At 46.0% G+C, this 22,370-nt stretch overlaps 1 protein-coding gene across 1 annotated transcript in view; it reads right to left on the reverse strand.

Annotated features, from left to right (window-relative positions):
- Positions 1-22,370, reverse strand: part of LOC110521804 (inactive tyrosine-protein kinase transmembrane receptor ROR1) — a 196,080-nt gene that overhangs the window by 34,805 nt on the left and 138,905 nt on the right. The window contains exons 3-4 of the mRNA XM_021599678.2: positions 9,620-9,907; positions 9,163-9,199 (exon numbers count right to left, since the gene is read on the reverse strand). Coding sequence (XP_021455353.1) covers positions 9,163-9,199; positions 9,620-9,907 — 325 coding nt within the window. The remainder of the gene's footprint in view (positions 1-9,162; positions 9,200-9,619; positions 9,908-22,370) is intronic.

Below are 22,370 nucleotides of genomic sequence, written 5' to 3' on the forward strand. Positions count from 1 at the left end.
ATTATAGGGCAGATGTAAAAAATGCTATGGCCATAGAGACCGTCCCCTGGCGGGCCATATTAGGGCCCTGATCCACAATCAATCAACACTTAGTTAGAAACAATCCATAACAGCGAGGTAATTGAGCCCCTCCGAGGGGTTAGCGGAACATGTGGGAGCAAGTGTGTGGGTGAGTGGGTGTGTGTGTTTGTGTGTGTGTGGGGGGGGGGGGGGGGGGGGGGGGGGGGGGGGGGGGGGGGGGGGGGGGGGGGTCACCCTTCAGAAAAACCTCAGTCTGTGAAAAGTTAAAGAAGAGAAAAAGTCTTTTTTTCTACACTCTGAGAGACTACATTCCGCACGCGCACACACACACACACACACACACACACCTTAGGGCATGAATAAAACGCTGTTAGAACTCCAAAAACGTACAGTTACAGTAACCAGGCTTTTTAGGCACACAGGGGCCTTTTCTCAAAGCGCTCAGCCGATGGAGGTAATATAAAACAATATAAATCAACTATGGTGGGCACCACCTGTAACACACAGCGTTGTTGACACTGGCACTGAGGTGTGAATAGCTGTAATGAACACCCAAACTGTAACCGGTATCACTTTAACACTTGACTGACTAACTAACTTGAAAACGTACGTAGCATATAAATATCATTTGTTTTACATCAACAGAGCCAGGTTAAACACATTCTCTCTGTCGGGTTGACGGCCTATAAACCTACTGAGTTTGAGTGGAGAGAAAACTTTTCACTAAATCCTGCTGAAATAGCATTACCTCCCACTTCCAAAGGGGGGGGGGGGGGGGAGAGAGAGAGAGAGAGAGAGAGAGAGAAAATACAATGTATTGTATTGTAAATACAACCCATATTTATGCTTATTTATTTTATCTTGTGTCCTTTAACCATTTGTACATTGTTAAAACACTGTATATATATATATATAATATGACATTTGTAATGTCTTTACTGTTTTGAAACTTCTGTATGTGTAATGTTTACTGTTAATTTTTATTGTTTATTTCACTTTTGCATATTATCTACCTCACTTGCTTTGGCAATGTTAACACATGTTTCCCATGCCAATAAAGCCCCTTTAATTGAATTGAATTGAGAGAGAGACCAACCAACCTGCACATGTCCTCTATGCAATTGTTATTGTTATTGTTCATTGTATGGTTATTTTGACCCTTGATTATTGTTGTTACTGTTGTCCCGTTAATAATATTGATTATTATAATTGTGTTAATATTGTAAATCTCCAAAGTAAGATTTGGCAATAAGTACAGTGTTAAGTCATGCCAATAAAGCAAATTCAATTTAATTGAATTGAATTGAGCGAGAGACAGAGACAGAGAGAGAGAGACAGAGAGAGAGAGACAGAGAGAGAGAGACAGACAGAGACAGAGACAGAGAGACAGAGAGAGAGAGATAGATATGGAAAGAGACAGAGAGAGTGATGGAAAGAGAGAGAGAGAGAGAGAGAGAGAGAGAGAGAGAGAGAGAGGGAGATCATGAGGAAACAAAAAGATAATTACTTGACCCATTGGAGAGAAGTAACAAAACACTGAGAGTACACAGTGACAGAATACCTGCCCACCGTGACTGACCCAAAAGGAAGGAAAGCTTTGACTATGTACAGACTCAGTGAGCATAGCCTGAAAGTCTGTACCCTATGTGCACACTGCCCACAAAATGAGGTGGAAACTGAGCTGTACTTCCTAACCTCCTGCCAAATGTATGACCATATTAGAGAGACATATTTCCCTCAGATTACACAGACCCATAAAGAATTTGAATCACATCCAATTTTGATCAACTCCCAAATCTATTGGGTGAAATATCACAGTGTGCCATCACAGACGCAAGATGAGTGACCCGTTGTCACAAGAAAAGGGCAACCAGTGAAAAACAAATACCATTGTAAAAAAATCCATATTTATGTGTATTTATTTTCCCTTTTGTACTTTAACTACTTGCACATTGTTACAACACTGCTATAGCCATAATATGTCATTTGAAACGTCTCTATTCCTTTGGAACTTTTGTGAGTGCATTATTTACTGTTCATTTTATATTGTTTGTTTATTATTTATTTCACTTGCTTTGGCAATGTAAACCAGAAGCCATGGATTCCAGGCAGCATTCGCACTGAGCTAAAGGGTAGAGCTGCCACTTTCAAGGAGCGGGACTCTAACCCGGAAGCTTATTAGAAATCCTGCTATGCCCTCCGACGAACCATCAAACAGGCAAAGCGTCAATACAGGACTTAGATCGAGTCGTACTACACCGGCCCTGACGCTCGTCGGATGTGGCAGGGCCTGCAAACCATTACAGACTACAAAGGGAAGCACACCCGAGAGCTGCCCAGTGACACGAGCCTATCGGACGAGTTAAACTACTTCTAAGCTCGCTTCGAGGCAAATAACACTGAAACATGCATGACAGCACCAGCTGTACCGGAAGACTGTGTGATCACGCTCTCCGCAGCCGATGTGAGTAAGATCTTTAGACAGGTCAATATTCACAAGGCCGCAGGGCCAGACGGATTACCAGGACGTGTACTGCGAGCATGCGCTGACCAACTGGCAAGTGTCTTCACTGACATTTTCAACCTCTCCCTGTCCGAGTCTGTAATACCAACCTGTTTCAAGCAGACCACCATAGTCCCTGTGCCCAAGAACACTAAGGTAACCTGCCTAAATGACTACCGGCATCTAGCACTCACGTCTGTAGCCATGAAATGCTTTGAAAGGCTGGTCATGGCTCACATCAACGCCATTATCCCAGAAACACTAGACCCACTCCAATTTGCATACCGGCCCAACAGATCCACAGATGATGCAGTCTCTATTGCACTCCACACTGCCCTTTCCCACCTGGACAAAAGGAACACCTATGTGAGAATGCTATTCATTGACTACAGATCAGCATTCAACACCTTAGTGCCCTCAAGGTTCATCACTAAAATAAGGACCCTGGGACTAAACACCTCTCTTTACAACTGGATCCTGGACTTTCTGACGGGTTGCCCCCAGGTGGTATGAGTAACAACACATCCGCCACACTGATCCTCAACACAGGAGCCCCTAAGATGTGCGTGCTCAGCCCCCTCCTTTACTCCCTGTTCACCCATGACTGCACGGCCAGGCACGACTCCAACACCATCGTTAAATTTGCAGATGACAAAACAGTGGTAGGCCTGATCAACGACAACAACGAAGCAGCCTATAGGGAGGAGGTCAGAGACCTGGCCGTGTGGTGCCAGGACAACAACATCTCCCTCAACGTGATCAAGACAAAGGGGCACACCCCAATTCTCATCGACGGGGCTGTAGTGGAGAAGGTTGAGAGCTTCAAGTTCCTTGGTGTCCACATCACCAACAAACTAACATGGTCCAAGCACACCATGACAGTCGTGAAGCGGGCACGACAAATCCTTTTCCCCCTCAGGTGACTGAAAAGATTTGGCATGGGTCCTCAGATCCTCAAAAGGTTCTACAGCTGCACCATCGAGAGAATCCTGACTGGTTGCATCACTGCCTGGTATGGCAACTGCTCGGCCTCTGACTGAAAGACACTACAGAGGGTAGTGCGAATGGCCCAGTACATCACTGGGGCCAAGCTTCCTGCCATCCAGGACCTCTATACCAGCCGATGTCTGAGGAAGGCCCTAAAAATTGTCAAAGACTCCAGCTACCCTAGTCATAGACTGTTCTCTCTGCTACCACACGGCAAGCGGTACCGGAGCACCAAGTCTAGGTCCAAGAGGCTTCTAAACAGCTTCTACCCCCAAGCCATAAGACTCCTGAACATCTAGTCAAATGGCTACCCAGACTATTTGCATCCCCCCCGCTCTCCACACCACTGCCACTCTCTGTTGTCATCTATGCATAGTCAATTTAATTACCTCTACCTACATGTACATACTACCTCAACTAACCGGTGCCCCTGCACACTGTACTGGCACCCCCCTGTATATATTGTTGTTATTTTTTTTACTGCTGCTCTTTAATTACTTGTTACTTTTCTCTGATTCTTATCTGTATTTTTTTTAACTGCACTGTTGGTTAGCTGCTCGTAAGTAAGCATTTCACTCTAAGGTCTACACCTGGTGTATTCGGCGCATGTGACTAATAAAATTGGATTTGATTTGATTTAAACATATGTTTCCCATTCCAATAAAGCTCTTTGAATTAAATTGAGAGCGCGAGAGAGAGAGAGATGGAAAGAGGAAGTGATGGAAAGAGAGATGGGATAGAGAGAGAGAGAAAGAGAGAGAGGAGGAAGAACAAGAGAGAGAGAGAGAGAGAGAGAGAAAGAGAGAAAAAAAGAGAGAGAGAGAGAGAGAGAAAAAGAGAGCGAGAGAGAGAGAGAAAAAGAGAGCGAGAGAGAGAGCGAGAGAGAGAGAGAGAGAGAGAGGAGGAAGATTGACAAAGTAGAGATGGGGGAGTGATGGGGAGGTAGAATAAGAGACCGATATCAACAAGGAGATGACAAGAGAGACATGGGGAGTGAGAGAGAGACAGAGAGAGGAGAGAGGGGGATCTGGACTACGTTACAACCCCTATCTCCTATCCTGCCGGGTGGGGGAAGGGATAGGAGGGGAGAGGGGGGGAGGCACAGGTATTTTTGTAATTGTTTTTTTGCAGCGTTGAGAGAAAAGTCCTGCTCTAGTCAGGAGGGAGAAAGCCTTGGGAAAGTTAAACAGGTCTGACAGCGAGACCGCAGTGAAATTAATATTTTCAAACAGCAGAAAATGCTCTATTCTAAACACAGGCTGAGATGCAGGGCTTTGGTCTGTACAGGGGACACGTTTCGAGCATCAGCCAACTCAAGGCTATATCACCCTGTCTCTTGAGAAGACAATCTCAGACCAGAAATCTTGTCGGTTTACATTCAACTGATGCTTTGTTGATAAGGGAAAAACTATGGCTACAGTTTCTCACATGATTCATTTGGGACAATTTCACATGAATGGGGCTCGTTCTCTGAGGCCATTGTGGTTGTACAGTGTGTACAGCATGTCCTAAAAAAAAGAGTGCACATCCTCTTTCTCTTGTTCTCTCCTCATGTCTCCCCCCTTTCTCTCTGCTGCTGGTCTTTGGGCTCTAGTCTCCACTCTTCCAGCCTTACTTGTGGAGACCAGACAACCTTCTGTAAAGTATTACGTCTACAATCTCGGTCTGCTTGGAGTTAAATCTAGGATCTCTCTGTTCTAATCTGATGTGAGTACTGCGACCCAAGGCCACATCTTCCATCCACCAGTAACACTGTTTTTCTTTTTACCCCTCCCTCCCTCCCTCCCTCCCTCCCTCCCTCCCTCCCTCCCTCCCTCCCTCCCTCCCTCCCTCCCTCCCTCCCTCCCTCCCTCCCTCCCTCCCTCCCTCCCTCCCTCCCTCCCTCTCCTTCTCTCTCTCTGTCTCTCTCTCTCTCCTTCTCTCTCTCCTCCTCTCTCTCATTCACTCTCTTTCACTCTCTCGCTTCCCCCCTCTCACTCTCCCCTTTTCTCTCTCTCTCTTTTCATGAAGGGGGATGGTTGGTATAAGGAGGCTGCTCAGAAGGGGCTAGTTTTGGACATGGAGCCATTTTCCCCCCTCGTGTGTTTGTTCTGGCCTGTGAAAACAGCTCTGGAGCGAGGGAAGAAACAAGGGAGGGGGGCAGACGAGGAGAGAAGTGTAAGGCCAGGCGCCTGCGGCCGCCAACATGACTGACAACCAGCCACCGCAACAACAGGCGTCATTGTCACCCTTCATCCCCTCTAAACCCCCCCACCTCAGGCAAGGGGCTATACCTCATCTCCAGGTTCGTGTTACCCCAGATTCCAGGTGGTCCCTGTAAAGGAACTCATGTAAAAGATGAAGAAGAGAAAACATTGAGCGGTTATTAAAAGCTGCAAATGAACAGCTCTAATGTCACGTTACATGGTACATGCAGGCAGGCCTCACTGAAAGCAGATGAGGGGTGAACACACACACACACATAGACGCCCGACAGGAAGGAGGAAGCAGTTCCTGCTACATGGTTTATGTATGGCTAATTGGCCAATCCTGCTACCCTAAGCCATGTGACACCCCCAGTGTTCCATGTTAGGATGTTTGCCCAACGAATTAACAGATTTCAAACATACCCTGTCCATCTCACCTTCACTCCTTTCCCCACTGTTTCTCTTTCCTGACTTTCTCTCCGTCTGTCTGCATCTCCATCTCATTCTTTAGATCGCTCTCACCCCTACCACTTCTAGCTGCCCCCCCCCCCTTCCCACCATTCTATGTCCAGCTGAGCTGATGTCCGGTCAGGTCTGGTCTGGTCAAAGGCACAGTGTACACAGGGACGGCTAGCCTCTGGACTGTGGGCTGAAGGGCTGTGGCCTCTGGGTCTGTCTGTGTCTGGCCTGTTGACAAGTCCAGGCCAAGGAACACATACATTACATACATTAGTGTCCATCATCTAAACCCCGTCAGACCAGAGTACACATACGGAGAAACCAGAGGGAGAAAACCAAACCCGCAAACCCTACGGGAAAACCGTACATCCTTTCCCTGACCACGAAACACACCAACCAGAAGCCTTAGTCACTGTGACACCAGCTAAACCAGGTGCTTCTCTACCCGTATCCACCTCCACACAACATGGACTGCGGGCTGACGTTTTGACACATCAATGGAAAATATCAAAACAACCGCGGAGGCCTGTCACATGTCACAATTAGCTGACCCCATCTGCCCTGCTTCCCCCTGACAGCTAATCAGCTGACGATGACAGTAATGACGACCAACAGGGCCCATCTCCGGCCCTTCGGGCCCCAGTGAAAGAGCCTAATGACTGTGTTTAAACCAAATGAGTCCCGCTATACGTTGCTCTCCTCTGCTCTGCTCTGAGCTGTGCCACTGGCCAGCCTGCTGTCTGATTGTGGCCTATAGTCGAGGGGATGTTTAGCAGCAAAACCGATTTGTGCGCAACCGCTGGCTTCGAATCAAAGGATTGTCGACAATATGTTAACTGCATTTCCTCTCCAAATCTTTATTGAAAATGTGCACAATGAGCACGTGCTTTCTCTCAGATACATTGTTACAGTTGTTGGTTAGCTAGCCAGCTAATTTTAGCCACATTAGCATAGGCGTGACAAGAGTCAAAACAACTCAAAACAAGACATGGTATCAATATCAAGATACAACGAGCTGAAACGAGCCACCAACGCTTCCCCACGTGGCAGCGTCTTGTCACTGTTGCTAGGTATCTGACCGTCCAGAATCCTGACAACACACGTGACATTGTCAGCTAACCCGTCCATAAGCACAGATGCAGGTCCTGTGGACTTGAATGAATATGAACAGAGCCGACCTGACAGGGTCTCTGACTGAGAGGTTGTTTTTTTTGAGGGAGAAAATACACTTTGCATTACAAGACTCCCGAAAGGTCGCCTAGGGAGAGACAGCAGTTATGTCGCGTCCTGATTTTGACCCACCACTGAAGTACTGTAGGTCAAATATCCACTGAGAGTAAAAAACTAGCCTAGCCAAGGTTATAATATTTAAACACGACAGTACTAGGATATGGGAAGAAAGCTCTGCAGGATATTTCGAAAACATGTAAATAAAACAAATTGTAAGGGAGAAACAGATGTGTGAGATCACGTGTATGTGTGTGTGTGTGTATGTGTGTGTGCGTGCGTGCGTGTGTTCCTGCGTGTGTGTGTGTGTGTGTGTTTGCGTGCGTGCGTGCGTGCATGTGTGTGTGTGTGTGTGTCTCTCTCTCTGTGGGTGTGGGTGTGTGAATTAACTAAGTGTCTGATTCCTCCATCATGCCAGCCTGTTTGATGTTACAATATTCCCAGCCTTTTCCATGGACTATGGCTCGGTGCCTTGACGCTGAACGTCATTCACTAAAAATGTCCGTCTTTATGTCCTTCCTTTGATCCGGAGAGATTTAAGCTCTTTGGAAAACAACATGCACATTTCTCCAATACGACTTGCGAGCGCTCTAAACCAAACATTGACAATTCGATTACTTGACAAAATAAACGAGATTGAACCTCTGAATACGTTTGCCAGATAATAAACCATTGAGTAAATATTATATAAACCGCCTCTCACCCCATATCCACATCACAGGACGGTCCACAGGAGAAAATGTTGAAATAAGCCAAGGAGACAAAGAGTTCAGAGGGTCCTAACACATCCTCGTGAACCAGAACAAAACTACAACAAGGGAGGGGACGATGAGGAGTAGGAAGGAGAGGAGGAAGAGGGAGATGATGATTGACCAATAGGGGGGAGAAGCACACCCAGCCCCAGGTAAGACGCTAGATTTAGGATCACCAACTGTACATTTGTCCATGTCCTGATTGGTGCTACGAAACACCAGCTGGGGATGGGTGATATAAACTGAACAGACACTAGCAGAGATGATAACACGCTTACACACTCTAGCTGAGGCAAGCAGCATACAGCACACAGGTGCTCGATTAACCTTGCAGTACAAAAAGGCCAGGTGATGAAAATCTCTGCTCTGTCAAACGATCTTGATTGGGAGCATAAGTCAAACAGATAAATACCATCAGTACAATTCAAAAGGCTTTATTGGCACGGAAAGTGTTACCACCTACTGTACATTGCCAAAGCAAACATATCCAATCAGTGATGATGCAGGTAGATATTAACTGGGAAAATAATCATACTTAATGAGTCATTACAATTAACAGGACAATACAGTCAGAAATCAAGTCCATAATGTATGATACACTATCTGACGTGAAAGCTTTGGCCAGACACAATGGAAACACTTCCCACCTGGCAAAAAATGGTTGAGTCAACGTAAGGGAATTTAGGCTTTTTTTTTTTTTCTTACCCAAATTTGAACCTAAATCCAATGACATGGTGAAATGTTCTGCTGATTTCACCAACTCAACCAAATGCAAATCAAAACTAGCTGTTAAACTGATGCCTGTGCCCAGTGGGTTTCCCTTTCGCGACTGTTTGCACTGTCAACTAATTACTTTCTTACACAACCTTTCCCCTTCATTCTTTCACTTTAAGGATGACCACCCCCTTCGATTTCTTCAGTAGTACTTATCTTTCTTCACCCTCTCGCTCTTCTGCAACAGGAGCCAGTGTTGTGTTGGGTTAGTGGAGCTACTTATGAAGTACGGAGTTGAAAATTGACTACTTACGCAGAGGGTCTTCCTGGCAGAGGGGTTAGGAGTGGATCTGGAAGAGAAAACAGGAGGATTTACAATTTTAACAACAGGGGGAACAATTGCTCCCAGACCGTCGGAGGCTGCCAGAGCCAGACCTCTTGTCCATACAGGCTGCCAGAACTCAGGCCAAGTACTGGCAGTTTTAAAAGAAGAGATCTACACTAAGCTCACTCGATCAAAGCAGAGAGCGAACTCTGACCTCACGACAACACGTAACTACACCAGCGTTGATTAAATCAACCAGGCAGAAATGTCGGCAAGAAGTCTTGAATTGATTGAGCTGTTGTCGACGAGTCATGCAAAGTTTGCGTCCTGATTTCATCGCGAGGTTCATGCACTTGACAGGAGACATAAAGCCACTTCGTAAGAAAGTCAGAACTATTCATACTCATAGCCACTTTGTAACCACTACCTCATAGCGTCATCTTACCAAACTTGACGAAGAGTACACCGGTGGTGGAGACGGTGCCGTAGCTGTTGGTGGCCACACACTGGAAGTAGCCTGTGTCTGTGGTGTCCAAGTTACGGATGCGGAGGCGCGATCCGTAGGTCGTGGGCCGGTAGGAGATCCGGCGAGGCTCTTGGACCACGGGAGCGTCATTCTTCAGCCAGCGCACCGTGGGAAGGGGGTTACCGGACACACGGCACAGCAGCTCCGCCGTCTGGCCCAGAGACGTGGTGATGTTGTTCATCGGAGCCTCCAGACGAAGAAACAGGTCTGGGATGGAGGGGGAGTGGGGGGGCAGGACAGCAGGGGGAGAGAGGGAATTAGATATGGACATTTAATGGGAGGATAAACGAGAAAGAGAGAGGGAGGACAGAGTGGGGAGAAAGAGACGTCAGTATGTATTAGCTCTTGCTTTATACATAAAACCATTTAAAAAAAAAACTTTTATCACAAAAAACATTAAACGGGTGACAGGATCACAGTCTTCTCTTGGAAACGAGGTGGAAAGAGAAAGAGAGAAAGAGACAGCGAGAGGGAGGGAGACAGGCCAACAGTGAGAGAACTTTATAGTACATTCATCACAATGACGACATTGGCATTATTTATGTGAGTGGACAGCCAGCTTTAGATCCAGACTATATAAACAACATAATGCAGTCTATAAAAATAAAAACAAGTATATGAAAGTACCATAAAGAATGACAGTGTAGCAGATGCATGCAGGCATAGAGAATAGTACGAGGAGTGGTGTTTTATTCTGTAACCTTTACTCAGTACACCGCAGAGCCAAATCAGCAGAGAACTGCTATAATGTGTAATCCTTTGATTTCTATCAAAGGGTTAAGCAATAAACGCATCCACTAATGGAATGGCCTATTGAAAAGATGAATTGTTATTTTTAAATGTAAGGATTTTACTACAAACCTTGGGTTTAGTTATCTGGACCCTCCTCAAACAATGTTTCAACTCTCCCACAACACTATGGTTCAACTAACCCAGAAGCTACATTTTCCCTCTCTAAATAACACTACTCAGAAAGGACTCTGACATGTGTGTGTGTGTGTGTGTGTACGTGTGTGTGCGCGCGTGTTTGTGCGCGTGTGAGGGAAAGTGTGTGTGTGTACTGGGTAGGAATCTGCCGGGTAGGAATCCTTTACAAGATATTTTGTGGTTGCCGCTGTGGTAACAAATTATTTGCCTTTCACCAAGTCTGTGTGTTGCCAGAGGAGTTTCAGGAGCACAAAAGTCATATAAAACTTTGGAAACGTACCTCTCCTCTCCAGAAGCTGCCCTGCCAGACACAGCCTGGTCTTACTGGTAGGCCAACATCAACAGGACAACCCCACATTCTGCAGTGTGATACATAGGATAGTACACAGGACCTGGGGGGGGGGGGGGGGGGGGGGGGGGGGTCTAATCCTGAATGTTGATTGGTTAAAACTGCATTCCAGCCGGTGTCTATTCCACAAGTTACCACCGGCTAAATCTATGACGTTAAAATGCCTATTTACTCTGTTCCATCTGACTGCTGTCTCATCAGCCCAGCAAGGCAATTTATAAACTTGATCTCCACAATAAAAAGCATCTAGACATTATCTCAGTGGTTTAAAAAGTACTCAATTGTCATAATTGAGTAAAAGTAAAGATATCTTAATAGAAAATGACTCAAGTAAAAGTGAAAGACACCCAGTAAAATACTACTTGAGTAAAAGTCTAAAAGTATGTGGTTTTAAAAATACTTAAGTATCAAAAGGTAAAGTATATTTCTCATGATTTGGTTGGTCTAATTGTATTGCTGATGCTGTCCTGGGGCTCTGTGGGCTCTGTTTTTGAACAGAGCCCCAGCTCCAGCTTGCTTAGAGGAAGGACTCTTACGTATATAGGATAATCTCTCTGTAGGTGATGGCTTTGTTATGGAAGGTTTGGGAATCGCTTCTTTTTTAGGTGGTTCTCTCTCTCTCTAACTTTCATCTCCCTCCCTCCTTAGAAGAAAACATAACTAAACACCAGGGAATATTTAAAATGACTCATCATCGTGTTTTAACCTTACAATGAATTTGTAAAGTTTGTAGTGGGTGACAATACGGATGAAACAGCATCAAGGTACGAGAGAAAACAAAGAGGTTGTGTGGATAAAGATGTGAATAGGAACCTCTGTAGTAGACCTCTCCTTCTCCTCCTCCTGATCTCTCCCTCTCTCTGATATCTCTCTCTCTCTCTGACAGCTCTCTGTTCCCACAGCTCTCTGTATGAGGGATGCCACGGACAGGCTTTAATGTATATAGCAATGCACGGAATGGGACTTTGAGTGCCACATTGATGAAAGTATATTGTGTTGAGCCCTGAGTCTGGCCCCTAGAGGGGCAGGAGGGGGCCGCGGACCCTACAGTTGTGTGTGCGCTGTGTGTGTGCTGGATAACCACACACATACCGAAGACTGCAGAACACACAGCAACGCACACATGCTTGTTTTACTATCCCTCTGGGGACCAACAATTGATTCCTATTCAAAATCCTATTTTCCCTAACGCTAAACCTAACCTTAACTCTTAACCCAACCCTAACATGAACCCTAACTCCTAACCCTACACCTAACCCCTAACTCTAATTGTAACGCTAACACTAAACCTAACCTTAACTCTTAACCCAACCCTAACATGAACCCTAACTCCTAACCCTTAACTCTAATTGTAACGCTAACACTAAACCTAACCTTAACTCTTAACCCAACCCTAACATGAACCCTAACTCCTAACCCTACACCTAACCCCTAACTCTAATTGTAACGCTAACACTAAACCTAACCCCTAAGCCTAAATCCGCCTTCTTCCTTGTGGGGACCGGCCAAATGTCCCCACTTGTCCGAATTTTCCATGTTTTACTATCCTTCAAGAGGACGTCTGGTCCCCACAAGGATAGTAAAAACCAAACACACATACATACAGAAAACTGCAGAAAACACACACATTCCTCTCTCTCCGGGGGGTGTGTATGTGTTAGTCTGTGTGTGTGTGTGTCTGCGTCCGATTCTTCTACTATAACCAACATTGGTCAAACCTGTGGATTTTCAGTAGAACAATAAATGTAATCTTGTTGTACAACTGACTAGGTATCTCCCCATTTCCCCTTTCCCTTCTCTGTCCTTTCCCTTTCATCAGTTTTGTTAAGGCATTGTAACGGCAAACATTTGAAAAGGTCCATTTCATGGAATTGAGTGAAAGAATGACTTGATAGTTGAAGTGATGTGAACCACTATATTGTCCTGTAAGGAAATAGCCACTTAAATAAACCATGTTCTCCACGTGCTGGAGTGAATAGAAGGGTTTAGGAAATCCCTCTCTCCTTTCTCAGTATGTAGATCAATCTCTTCAATGAGCTGATTTAAAGGACTTCACTTTTAACCAAATCTCTCTCTTTTTTGGGGGGGAAATGTAAATGATATGTTATAGAGGTGTCCAGACAAAAACCAAGTGAAATTGCAAAAAAAAAAAGTGCCTGGACACCTCTATAACATATCATTTACATACATTTTGTAGATTTAGTAAAAAAAAAGTTTTAAAAAGTGAACTTTGCATGAAGGCTGAAGGATTGAATAAGAGCGAAAGGTAACATCACAGTAAAAGGATTTAAGGCCACTTAAATGATTATTAGGATGATTAACCAAGCTCATGTGGCATTAAACACAAGCTGGTAAATAGCTGTTATCCCACACACCGTCTCAGTCCTCAGCATTGCCATAGCAACCACACGGTGGTCCTTGTTGTTGTTCTATTTGGCTCTTGACTGGGTGACAGACCTAACACGCTGTCACAGGGTGTGAGTGTGTGTGTGTCGGTGTGCGAGATGTGTGTGTGTGTGGGGACATTTGCCTTGGCATATACCCTTCGCACCCACCAGACACACACACACCCGTCCTCCTGCTCCTCCTCCCTCCTCCCTCAGACTCAACACAGCAATGTGGGACTGGCGTGTGGGTGACAACCTGACAGCCTGGGGAGTCTAGCATCCCCCTCTCTCTCTACCCCTCCTCCCTCCCCCTTCTCCCACAACCTTCCTTCCCCCCTCCCAACTCTCAAATGAAATACAACTGTATTAAAGTGCAATTAAAATACTTCCAGATACTTTATGGTCATATAAACAGCCTTAACCTTCTCCAACTCCCCCTCAAGCCTCACTTATGCCTCGACATCCCACAGTATCCCACCTACTCGTCACCTCCTTGCATTCTCTGCCCTCATCTCTTCTTCCCTCCATTCCCAGATTTGTCTCTCAGACCCTGTCTGTCTGACCAAGGAGAGCAGAGGAAGAGCTTGGTTTCCATCGCCTCTCCTCCGGTCTTTAGCCTCCTCTAGACAAACACAGACTCTCTTACGACAATATACAAACCTGGTCTGAGAAACAGAGAGAGAGGAGGGGGTAGAGGATATCATTGGATTAGCCCCAGGTACAGGCTGTTCCACCACTAAGATCACGGACTCATGCTTCCAGTAATGAATTTAGGACATGCACGAGTCACCTTGACTAAAACGCTATTCCCATACCCAGCACACACACTCAAGTAGGCACACACACAAACACATTCTTTTCTCTCTCAGTTTAACCTAACCCGCTAGCTAATTAAGTGAAGGAAGAGCAAATTTGATATTGAAATGAAATAATTGCAGTAAAGATTTTGAAGTTCGTTATGATACCAGGGTATAGAGGCGGCTCTGTACTCACTGTACTGACAGCTGGAGAGGATGCTTGAGTGTTTGTGTCTGTGTCACAGGAGGTTGGTGGCACCTTAATTGGGGAGGACAGGCTCGTGGTAACGACTGGGGCGGGATAGCTGGAATGGTATCAAATACATCAAACAGATTCCATGCGTTTGATGCCATTCCATTTACTCCGTTCCAGCCATTATTATGAGCCGTCCTACCCTCAGCAGCCTCCACTTGTGTGTGTGTGTGTGTGTGTGTGTGTGTGTGTGTGTGTGTGTGTGTGTGTGTGTGCAGATGTCAGAGTGTGTACGACCCAGTGGCCTGATGTTCACAGACAGAGCTGGTCTATAAAGGAAGACAGTGTTTATGAACAGGAGGGCCGTACTGACACTGATTGATGTCAGAAGGACATAAAACTTTGCTTATTAAGTTTCAAACCTGCGTTGGGTAGAGGGGTTGGGAGGCATGAATCACCTCTGACTTAACAAGAGGCCTGAGGGGGCCAGCAGGGGCCACTGGCCACATGGTCCTCAACTGCCGAGCTGAAACACACACGTGTGGAATGGACCAGAGTGTGTATATTTTACCATATAATTAATTACCTGTATACCATTGACATGGAAATGACACTTCCCTACAGTGCACCATCGTGTTCGTGGGAGTCGTATCTTTCCATCGGAGGGGTCATATTCATTTGTAGGCTAAACAGTTCGGACGCTACAGACGTTTCCATGAGGAAACCGATTTTCTAGATGTCTCCTGGTCTGATAAAGACCGCTGTAGCCCTGCCACCTCCCACCGCTGATGCGGAAGGCCTTCATCGGTGGTGGGAGGTGGCTTGAGACGCACCCATGCAAAAAAAAACGAATGTCTAGCATAAACAGACACATTTTTCTGTGAATTTGGTATTTTTTCATGCCTCGAGCGGACAAATTAGACATATTTTTTTATGCCCAGCTCATGAAGCCTCTTGATGATGTAAAGCCTGAGGCCTTTTCTGCCTAATGGTAAGTCCGTCACAAACAGTTCATTCAGAAAGAATTCAGACCCCTTAATTTTTTCCACATTTTGCTACATTATAGCCTTCTTCTAAATTTGATAGAATAAATTTTTCCCTAATACTTTTTTTTTTAAATAATGAAATTTCACATTTCACATTCAAACCCTTCACCTTTGGCAGTTATTACAGCCTCAAGTCTTCTTGGGTATGACACTAGAAGCTTGGCAGATCTGTATTTGTTGAGTTTCTCCCATTCTTCTCTGCAGATCCTCTCAAGCTCTGTCAGGTTGGATGGGGAGCATCGCTGCACAGCTATTTTCAGGTCTCTCCAGAGATGTCCGATCTGGTTCAAGTCCGGGCTCTGGCTGGGAGACTTGTCCCAGGCTGTGTGCTTAGGGTCGTTGTCCTGTTGGAAGCTAAACCTTCACCCCAGTCTGAGGTCCTGAGTGCTCTGGAGCAGGTTTTCATCAAGGATCTCCCTGTACTTTAATCTGTTAATCTTTCCCTCGATCCGGACTAGTCTCTGCCTCTGAAAAACATCCCCACAGCATGATGCTGCTGCCACCATACTTCCTCCAGAGGTGATGGTCATAGAGTTCAATCTTGGTTTCATCAGACCAGAGAATCCAGTTTCTCATGGTCTGAGAGTCCTTTAGGTGCCTTTTGGCAAACTCCAATTTTCGTTGTTTTCATTGTTTCTCTATGGATAATTGCAATATTGAGAGTAAAAAAAAAAAGAACAGGAAAAATACAACAGAGAAAACAAAATTCTGGAAAGTACCCAACAATTTTATGGGGCCCTTATAGTTGTTTATTAAAGGCCCAGTGCAGTCAAAAACGTGATGTCCTGTGTTTTACATATATTTCCACACTAAGAGGTTGGAATAATACTGTGAAATTATGAAACCGATGGTGAAGCCCTTTTAGTATAAGAGCTGTTTGAAAAGGCCTCTTGAAATGTCTGCCTGTGTTGGTGGGATGGAGTTTTGGCCTTCCACGGTGACAATAAAAAGTTCCAAACCTCTGCCAATAACAGCTAGTTTTCAGTTGTCCCCTCCCCACTCAGACTACTCCCAAACGTATTGCTTGAGAAATGTATCTTTGCTGAGAAGCAATTATAATTTTTGGGGCCATTTTAATTGAAAACAGAGTAAGGTACTTAATTGTTACTCAGAAATCATATGATAATGACCTTTAACCATTATTTCCCCAGGTATATTGACAGAAACCACAGCTTTGATTCAGAGCGGTTGGGTTAAATGTGGAAGACACATTTCGGTTGAATGCATTCAGTTATGCAACTAACTAGATACCCCCTTTCCCTAATTTCTTGTACACCAATGACCCGGGGAAGAGTTGCAGGGTAGAGGAGAAGAGAAGAATGTGCCTATATGGCTGCGTTTACAAAGGCAATCAGATATACCAATCAGACACCAATCAGATCAGTTCTTTTGCCCATGAGTGGGAAAAATATCAGAATTAGGCACCTGTGTAAACGCAGACTCAGGGTTCTGTGCAGGCCAGTCAAGTCCTTCCCCAACGATCTCGGCAAGCAATTTCTGTATGGACTTCGCTTTGTGCACAGGGGCATTGTCATGCTGAAACAGGAAAGGCCTTCCCCAAACTGTTGCCACAAAGTTGGAATCACAGAATCATCAAGAATGTATGTTGTAGCGTTAAGATTTCCCTTCACCAGAACTAAGGGACCTAGCCCGAACCATGAAAAACAGCCTCAGACCATTGTTCCTCCCCCACCAAACTTTACAGTTGGCACTATGCATTGGGGCAGGTAGCGTTCTCCTGGCATCCACCAAACCCACATTTGTCCTTCGGACTGTCAGATGGGAAGCGTGATACATCATCACAGAGAACGCGTTTCCACCGCTCCAAAGTCCAATGGTGGCGAGCTTTACACCACTCCAGCTGATGCTTGGCATTGTGCATGGTGATCTTAGGCTTGTCTGCGGCTGTTCCAGAGGCAGTTTGGAACTCGGTAGTGAGTGTTGCAACCGAGGACAAACTATTTTTACATGCTACACACTTCAGCACTCAACGGGCCCATTCTGTGAGCTTGTGTGTCATACCACTTCGCGGCTGAACCGTTGTTGCTCCTAGATGTTTCCACTTCACAATAACAGCACTTACAGTTGACTGCGGCAGCTCTATCGGGGCAGAAATTTGACAAACTGACTTGTTGGAAAGATGGCATCCTTTCAACGTTGCCACGTTGAAAGTCGCTGAGCTCTTCAGTAAGGCCATTCTACTACCAATGTTTGTCTATGGAGATTGCATGGCGGTGTGCTCGATTTTATACACCTGTCAGCAACGGGTGTGGCTGAATTAGCCGAATCCACTAATTTGAAGGGGTGTCCACATACTTTTGGTGGTGTAGTGTATGCTTTATAGCTCAAAATAATCTATGTACAAAATAGTGAACAAATACTAAAACAATCCCCTTTTTATGATAGCAGCATATATCTGAAGGTCTTTCGATCATTTCTCCATGTATGGTTTTACTGCCTAAGAAGATTGCAATGCTCTGTAATGGCTAGCTCAGGTCATTCATTCCCTGTCGCATTCTGAGAGGAGAGCCCACTGTTGAAAATCACAAACAGGCAGTGTGTCTGACTTGATCTGGACACCAGAGGAAGAGTCTGCAGTCATTTGATCCCAACCCATTTGAACACTTCATCCTTTTCATAGTGGACTAAAGACAAAAAAAAAAGTGAGACTATAGCTCTAGTTTTTCAATGGTCAATTCCATGAATTTAAGTTTCATTAATGTGACCAGCTAAAACGACATGGTTGTGGTGCTAGGCTAACATTGGCTAGTCTGGTGCAAGGTCTATGTGTCAGAGCTATGTTATGTGAAGTGGTACCTCATCCACAGAGCACTGTGTTTGCCAGTGATGCGTGACTCATATCTGGACACATCTGATAGGACAAGTTGTGTCTAAGGACACACACGCAATGCAGAGATAGCAAGGTGTGTGTGTGCGGTTGTCTGTCTGTCTGTCTGTGAACTCCTCCCTATGAGGCAAGATGTTCGGGACCACAAAAGAGTTCAGTATATCACACTGCGATTGGCTGAGGAGGTTGCGGGGGAAATTAAGTGGAGCCAGTTCAGAAAGGAAACCTGGGTGCCCCGCATCAGCTGACGCATCCCAATAGACACTAGTATCAATCACGCCTACCTTATTGGGTGGGTATTTACGCTATACGCATCTGCTCTCTCATCCTGCTGCTGTTTGCTGCAACTGCTACTATGCGCTGGCCTCTTGCTCTGCATCGACGCTACCTTGTTTGGCTGCTCCGGGGATCAACCGCGTACCTGCTCTACTGTTGTCTGTCAATAGGGGATACAATCTAGCTAGCCAAGTAGAATTAGCCTTGGGAGTAGCCTATCATTAAGCTAGCTACTCGTTTGTTCCCAAAACCAGCTTTCGGGCAGATTCGGCATGCTCCGTGAACATACAGCCCATCATGAGGAATCATCCCCGGACATACAAGAAGGAGGTAGCCTATGCTAGGCTAGCATACAAGTCATGCGTTGGTATACAGGAGTGAGTGGCAATGTTCTCTAACCATGAGCAGGTGTTATCACGATGCGTCGATAGTGTTTCAGTCTATCTGCACACGTTTATCGTTGAGTGCCGCATCGATATCGATAGGTCATTTTCCCTGAGCGTCGCGCTATCAGTGATGGGCTATATTTTAAAGGTCATACCAATCACATTAGTAGTGTCTTGCGCTGGCAGTCAGACCTTAAATATTGTACATAATCATTATGACTATGGTTATTATTCTTGGAACTCTATTCCTTTACATTCAACTTAATTTGCATACGGGTCTGGATTATTGCGTTGTACAGCTACACCCCTGCTGGTTTCTGCGCCGAGCAATCAGAGTATCTGCATTCATAAGTGCACATTTGTTGCATAAATCACACTATTAGCATACATTGATGGTATAATTTCAGTCAACGTAGTTACAGTTGAAGTCGGAAGTTTACATTCACTTAGGTTGGGGTCATTAAAACTCGTTTTTCAAAGAATCCACAAATGTCTTGTTAACAAACTATAGTTTTGGCAAGTCGGTTAGGACATCGACTTTGTGCATGACACCAGTCATTTTTCCAACAATTGTTTACAGATAGATTATTTCACTTATAATTCACAATTCCAGTTTACATACAGTAAGTTGACTGTGCCTTTAAACAGCTTGGAAAATTCCAGAAAATGATGTCATGGCTTTAGAAGCTTCTGATAGGCTAATTGACATAATTTGAGTCAATCGGAGGTGTACCTGTGGACGTATTTCAAGGCCTGCCTTCAAACTCAGTGCCTCTTTGCTTGACATCATGAGAAAATCAAAATAAATCAGCCAAAACCTCTGGTTCATCCTTGGGAGCAATTTCCAAATGCCTGAAGGCACCACTGTCATGTATTGTCATGTTGTGTCTTTCTGTCCTTTCCTTTCACCCTGTCTCCCTCTGCTGGTCGTATTAGGTTACCTTTTCTCCCCCGCTTTCCCCCAGCTGTTCCTTGTCTCCTCTTGACTACCTCGTCACCCCTTCTCCCACCTGTTCCCCTTTTCCCTCTGATTAGTCCCCTATATCTCTCTCTGTTTTTGTTCCTGTCCTTGTCGGATTCTTGTTTGTTGTGTTTCATGCCTGAGCCAGACTATCGTCATGTTTGCTGTAACCTTGTCCTGTCCTGTCGGAATCTGCCGGTCTATCTGAGCCTACCTATGTTTGGTTATTAAAGAAGCTCTGTTTAAGTTAGTTCGCTTTTGGGTCCTCATTCACTCACCGTAACAGAAGAATCCGACCAAGAATGGACCCAGCGACTCCGGATCCTCTCCACTCAGCCGTCGAGATCCAGGGAGCGATGCTAGGCAGACACGAGCAGGAATTGTCTGCTGCTCGACATGCCGTTGAGACCCTGGCCACCCAAGTCTCCAACCTCACAGAACAGGTTCACCATCTCCGCCTCGTTCCACCGGCCACTTCCAGGGCTTTCGAATCTCCGGAGCCCAGAATCAATAACCTGCCGTGTTACTCTGGGGAGCCCACTGAATGCCGCTCGTTCCTCACCCAGTGTGATATTGTGTTTTCTCTCCAGCCCAACACTTACTCCAGGAGCACTGCTCGTGTCGCCTACGTCATATCTCTCCTTATTGGACGGGCTCGTGAGTGGGGCACGGCAATCTGGGAGGCAAGGGCTGAGTGTACTAACCAGTATCAGGACTTTAAGGAGGAGATGATACGGGTTTTTGATCGATCTGTTTTTGGGGAGGAGGCTTCCAGGGCCTGTCTTCCCTATGTCAAGGTAATCGATCCATAACAGACTACTCTATTGAGTTTCGCACTCTTGCTGCCTCCAGTGGCTGGAACGAGCCGGCTTTGCTCGCTCGTTTTCTGGAGGGTCTCCGCGCAGAGGTAAAGGATGAGATTCTCTCCCGGGAGGTCCCTTCCAGCGTGGATTCCCTGATTGAACTCGCTATTCGCATTGAGCGACGGGTTGATCTTCGTCACCGAGCTCGTGGAAAGGAGCTCGCGTTCTCCGTTGCCCCCCTCTCCGCATCACTACCATCTTCCTCTGCCGGCTCGGGAGCTGAGCCTATGCAGCTGGGAGGTATCCGCATCTCGACTAAGGAGAGGGAACGGAGAATCACCAACCGCCTCTGTCTCTATTGCGGTTCTGCTGGTCATTTTGTCACTTCATGTCCAGTAAAAGCCAGAGCTCATCAGTAAGCGGAGGGCTACTGGTGAGCGCTACTACTCCTGTCTCTCCTTCAAGATCCTGCACTACCTTGTCGGTCCATCTACGCTGGACCGGTTCGTCAGCTTCCTGCAGTGCCTTAATAGACTCTGGGGCGGAGGGCTGTTTTATGGACGAGACCTGGGCTCGGGAACATGACATTCCTCTCAGACAGTTAAGGGAGTCCACGGCCTTGTTCGCCCTGGATGGTAGTCCTCTCCCCAGGATTCAGCGTGAGACGCTACCTTTAACCCTCACTGTTTCTGGTAATCATAGCGAAACCATTTCTTTTTTGATTTTTCGTTCACCTTTTACACCTGTTGTTTTGGGCCATCCCTGGCTAGTTTGTCATAATCCTTCCATTAATTGGTCTAGTAATTCTATCCTCTCCTGGAACGTCTCTTGTCATGTGAAATGTTTAATGTCTGCTATCCCTCCTGTTTCCTCTGTCTCTTCTTCACAGGAGGAGCCTGGTGATTTGACAGGGGTGCCGGAGGAATATCACGATCTGCGCACGGTGTTCAGTCGGTCCAGGGCCACCTCTCTTCCTCCACACCGGTCGTATGATTGTAGTATTGATCTCCTTCCGGGAACCACTCCCCCCCGGGGTAGACTATACTCTCTGTCGGCTCCCGAACGTAAGGCTCTCGAGGATTATTTGTCTGTAGCTCTTGACGCCGGTACCATAGTCCCCTCCTCCTCTCCCGCCGGAGCGGGGTTTTTTTTTGTCAAGAAGAAGGACGGGTCTCTGCGCCCCTGCATAGATTATCGAGGGCTGAATGACATAACAGTTAAGAATCGTTATCCGCTTCCTCTTATGTCTTCAGCCTTCGAGATCCTGCAGGGAGCCAGGTTTTTCACTAAGTTGGACCTTCGTAACGCTTACCATCTCGTGCGCATCAGGGAGGGGGACGAGTGGAAGACGGCGTTTAACACTCCGTTAGGGCACTTTGAATACCGGGTTCTTCCTTTCGGCCTCGCTAACGCTCCAGCTGTCTTTCAGGCATTAGTCAATGATGTCCTGAGAGACATGCTGAACATCTTTGTTTTCGTTTACCTTGACGATATCCTGATTTTTTCACCGTCTCTCCAGATTCATCTTCAGCACGTTCGACGTGTCCTCCAGCGCCTTTTAGAGAATTGTCTTTTTGTGAAGGCTGAGAAGTGCACTTTTCATGCCTCCTCCGTTACATTTCTCGGTTCTGTTATTTCCGCTGAAGGCATTAAGATGGATCCCGCTAAGGTCCAAGCTGTCATTGATTGGCCCGCCC

This window comes from Oncorhynchus mykiss, chromosome 30 (assembly GCF_013265735.2).
Source record: "Oncorhynchus mykiss isolate Arlee chromosome 30, USDA_OmykA_1.1, whole genome shotgun sequence".
Lineage (NCBI taxonomy): Eukaryota > Metazoa > Chordata > Actinopteri > Salmoniformes > Salmonidae > Oncorhynchus > Oncorhynchus mykiss.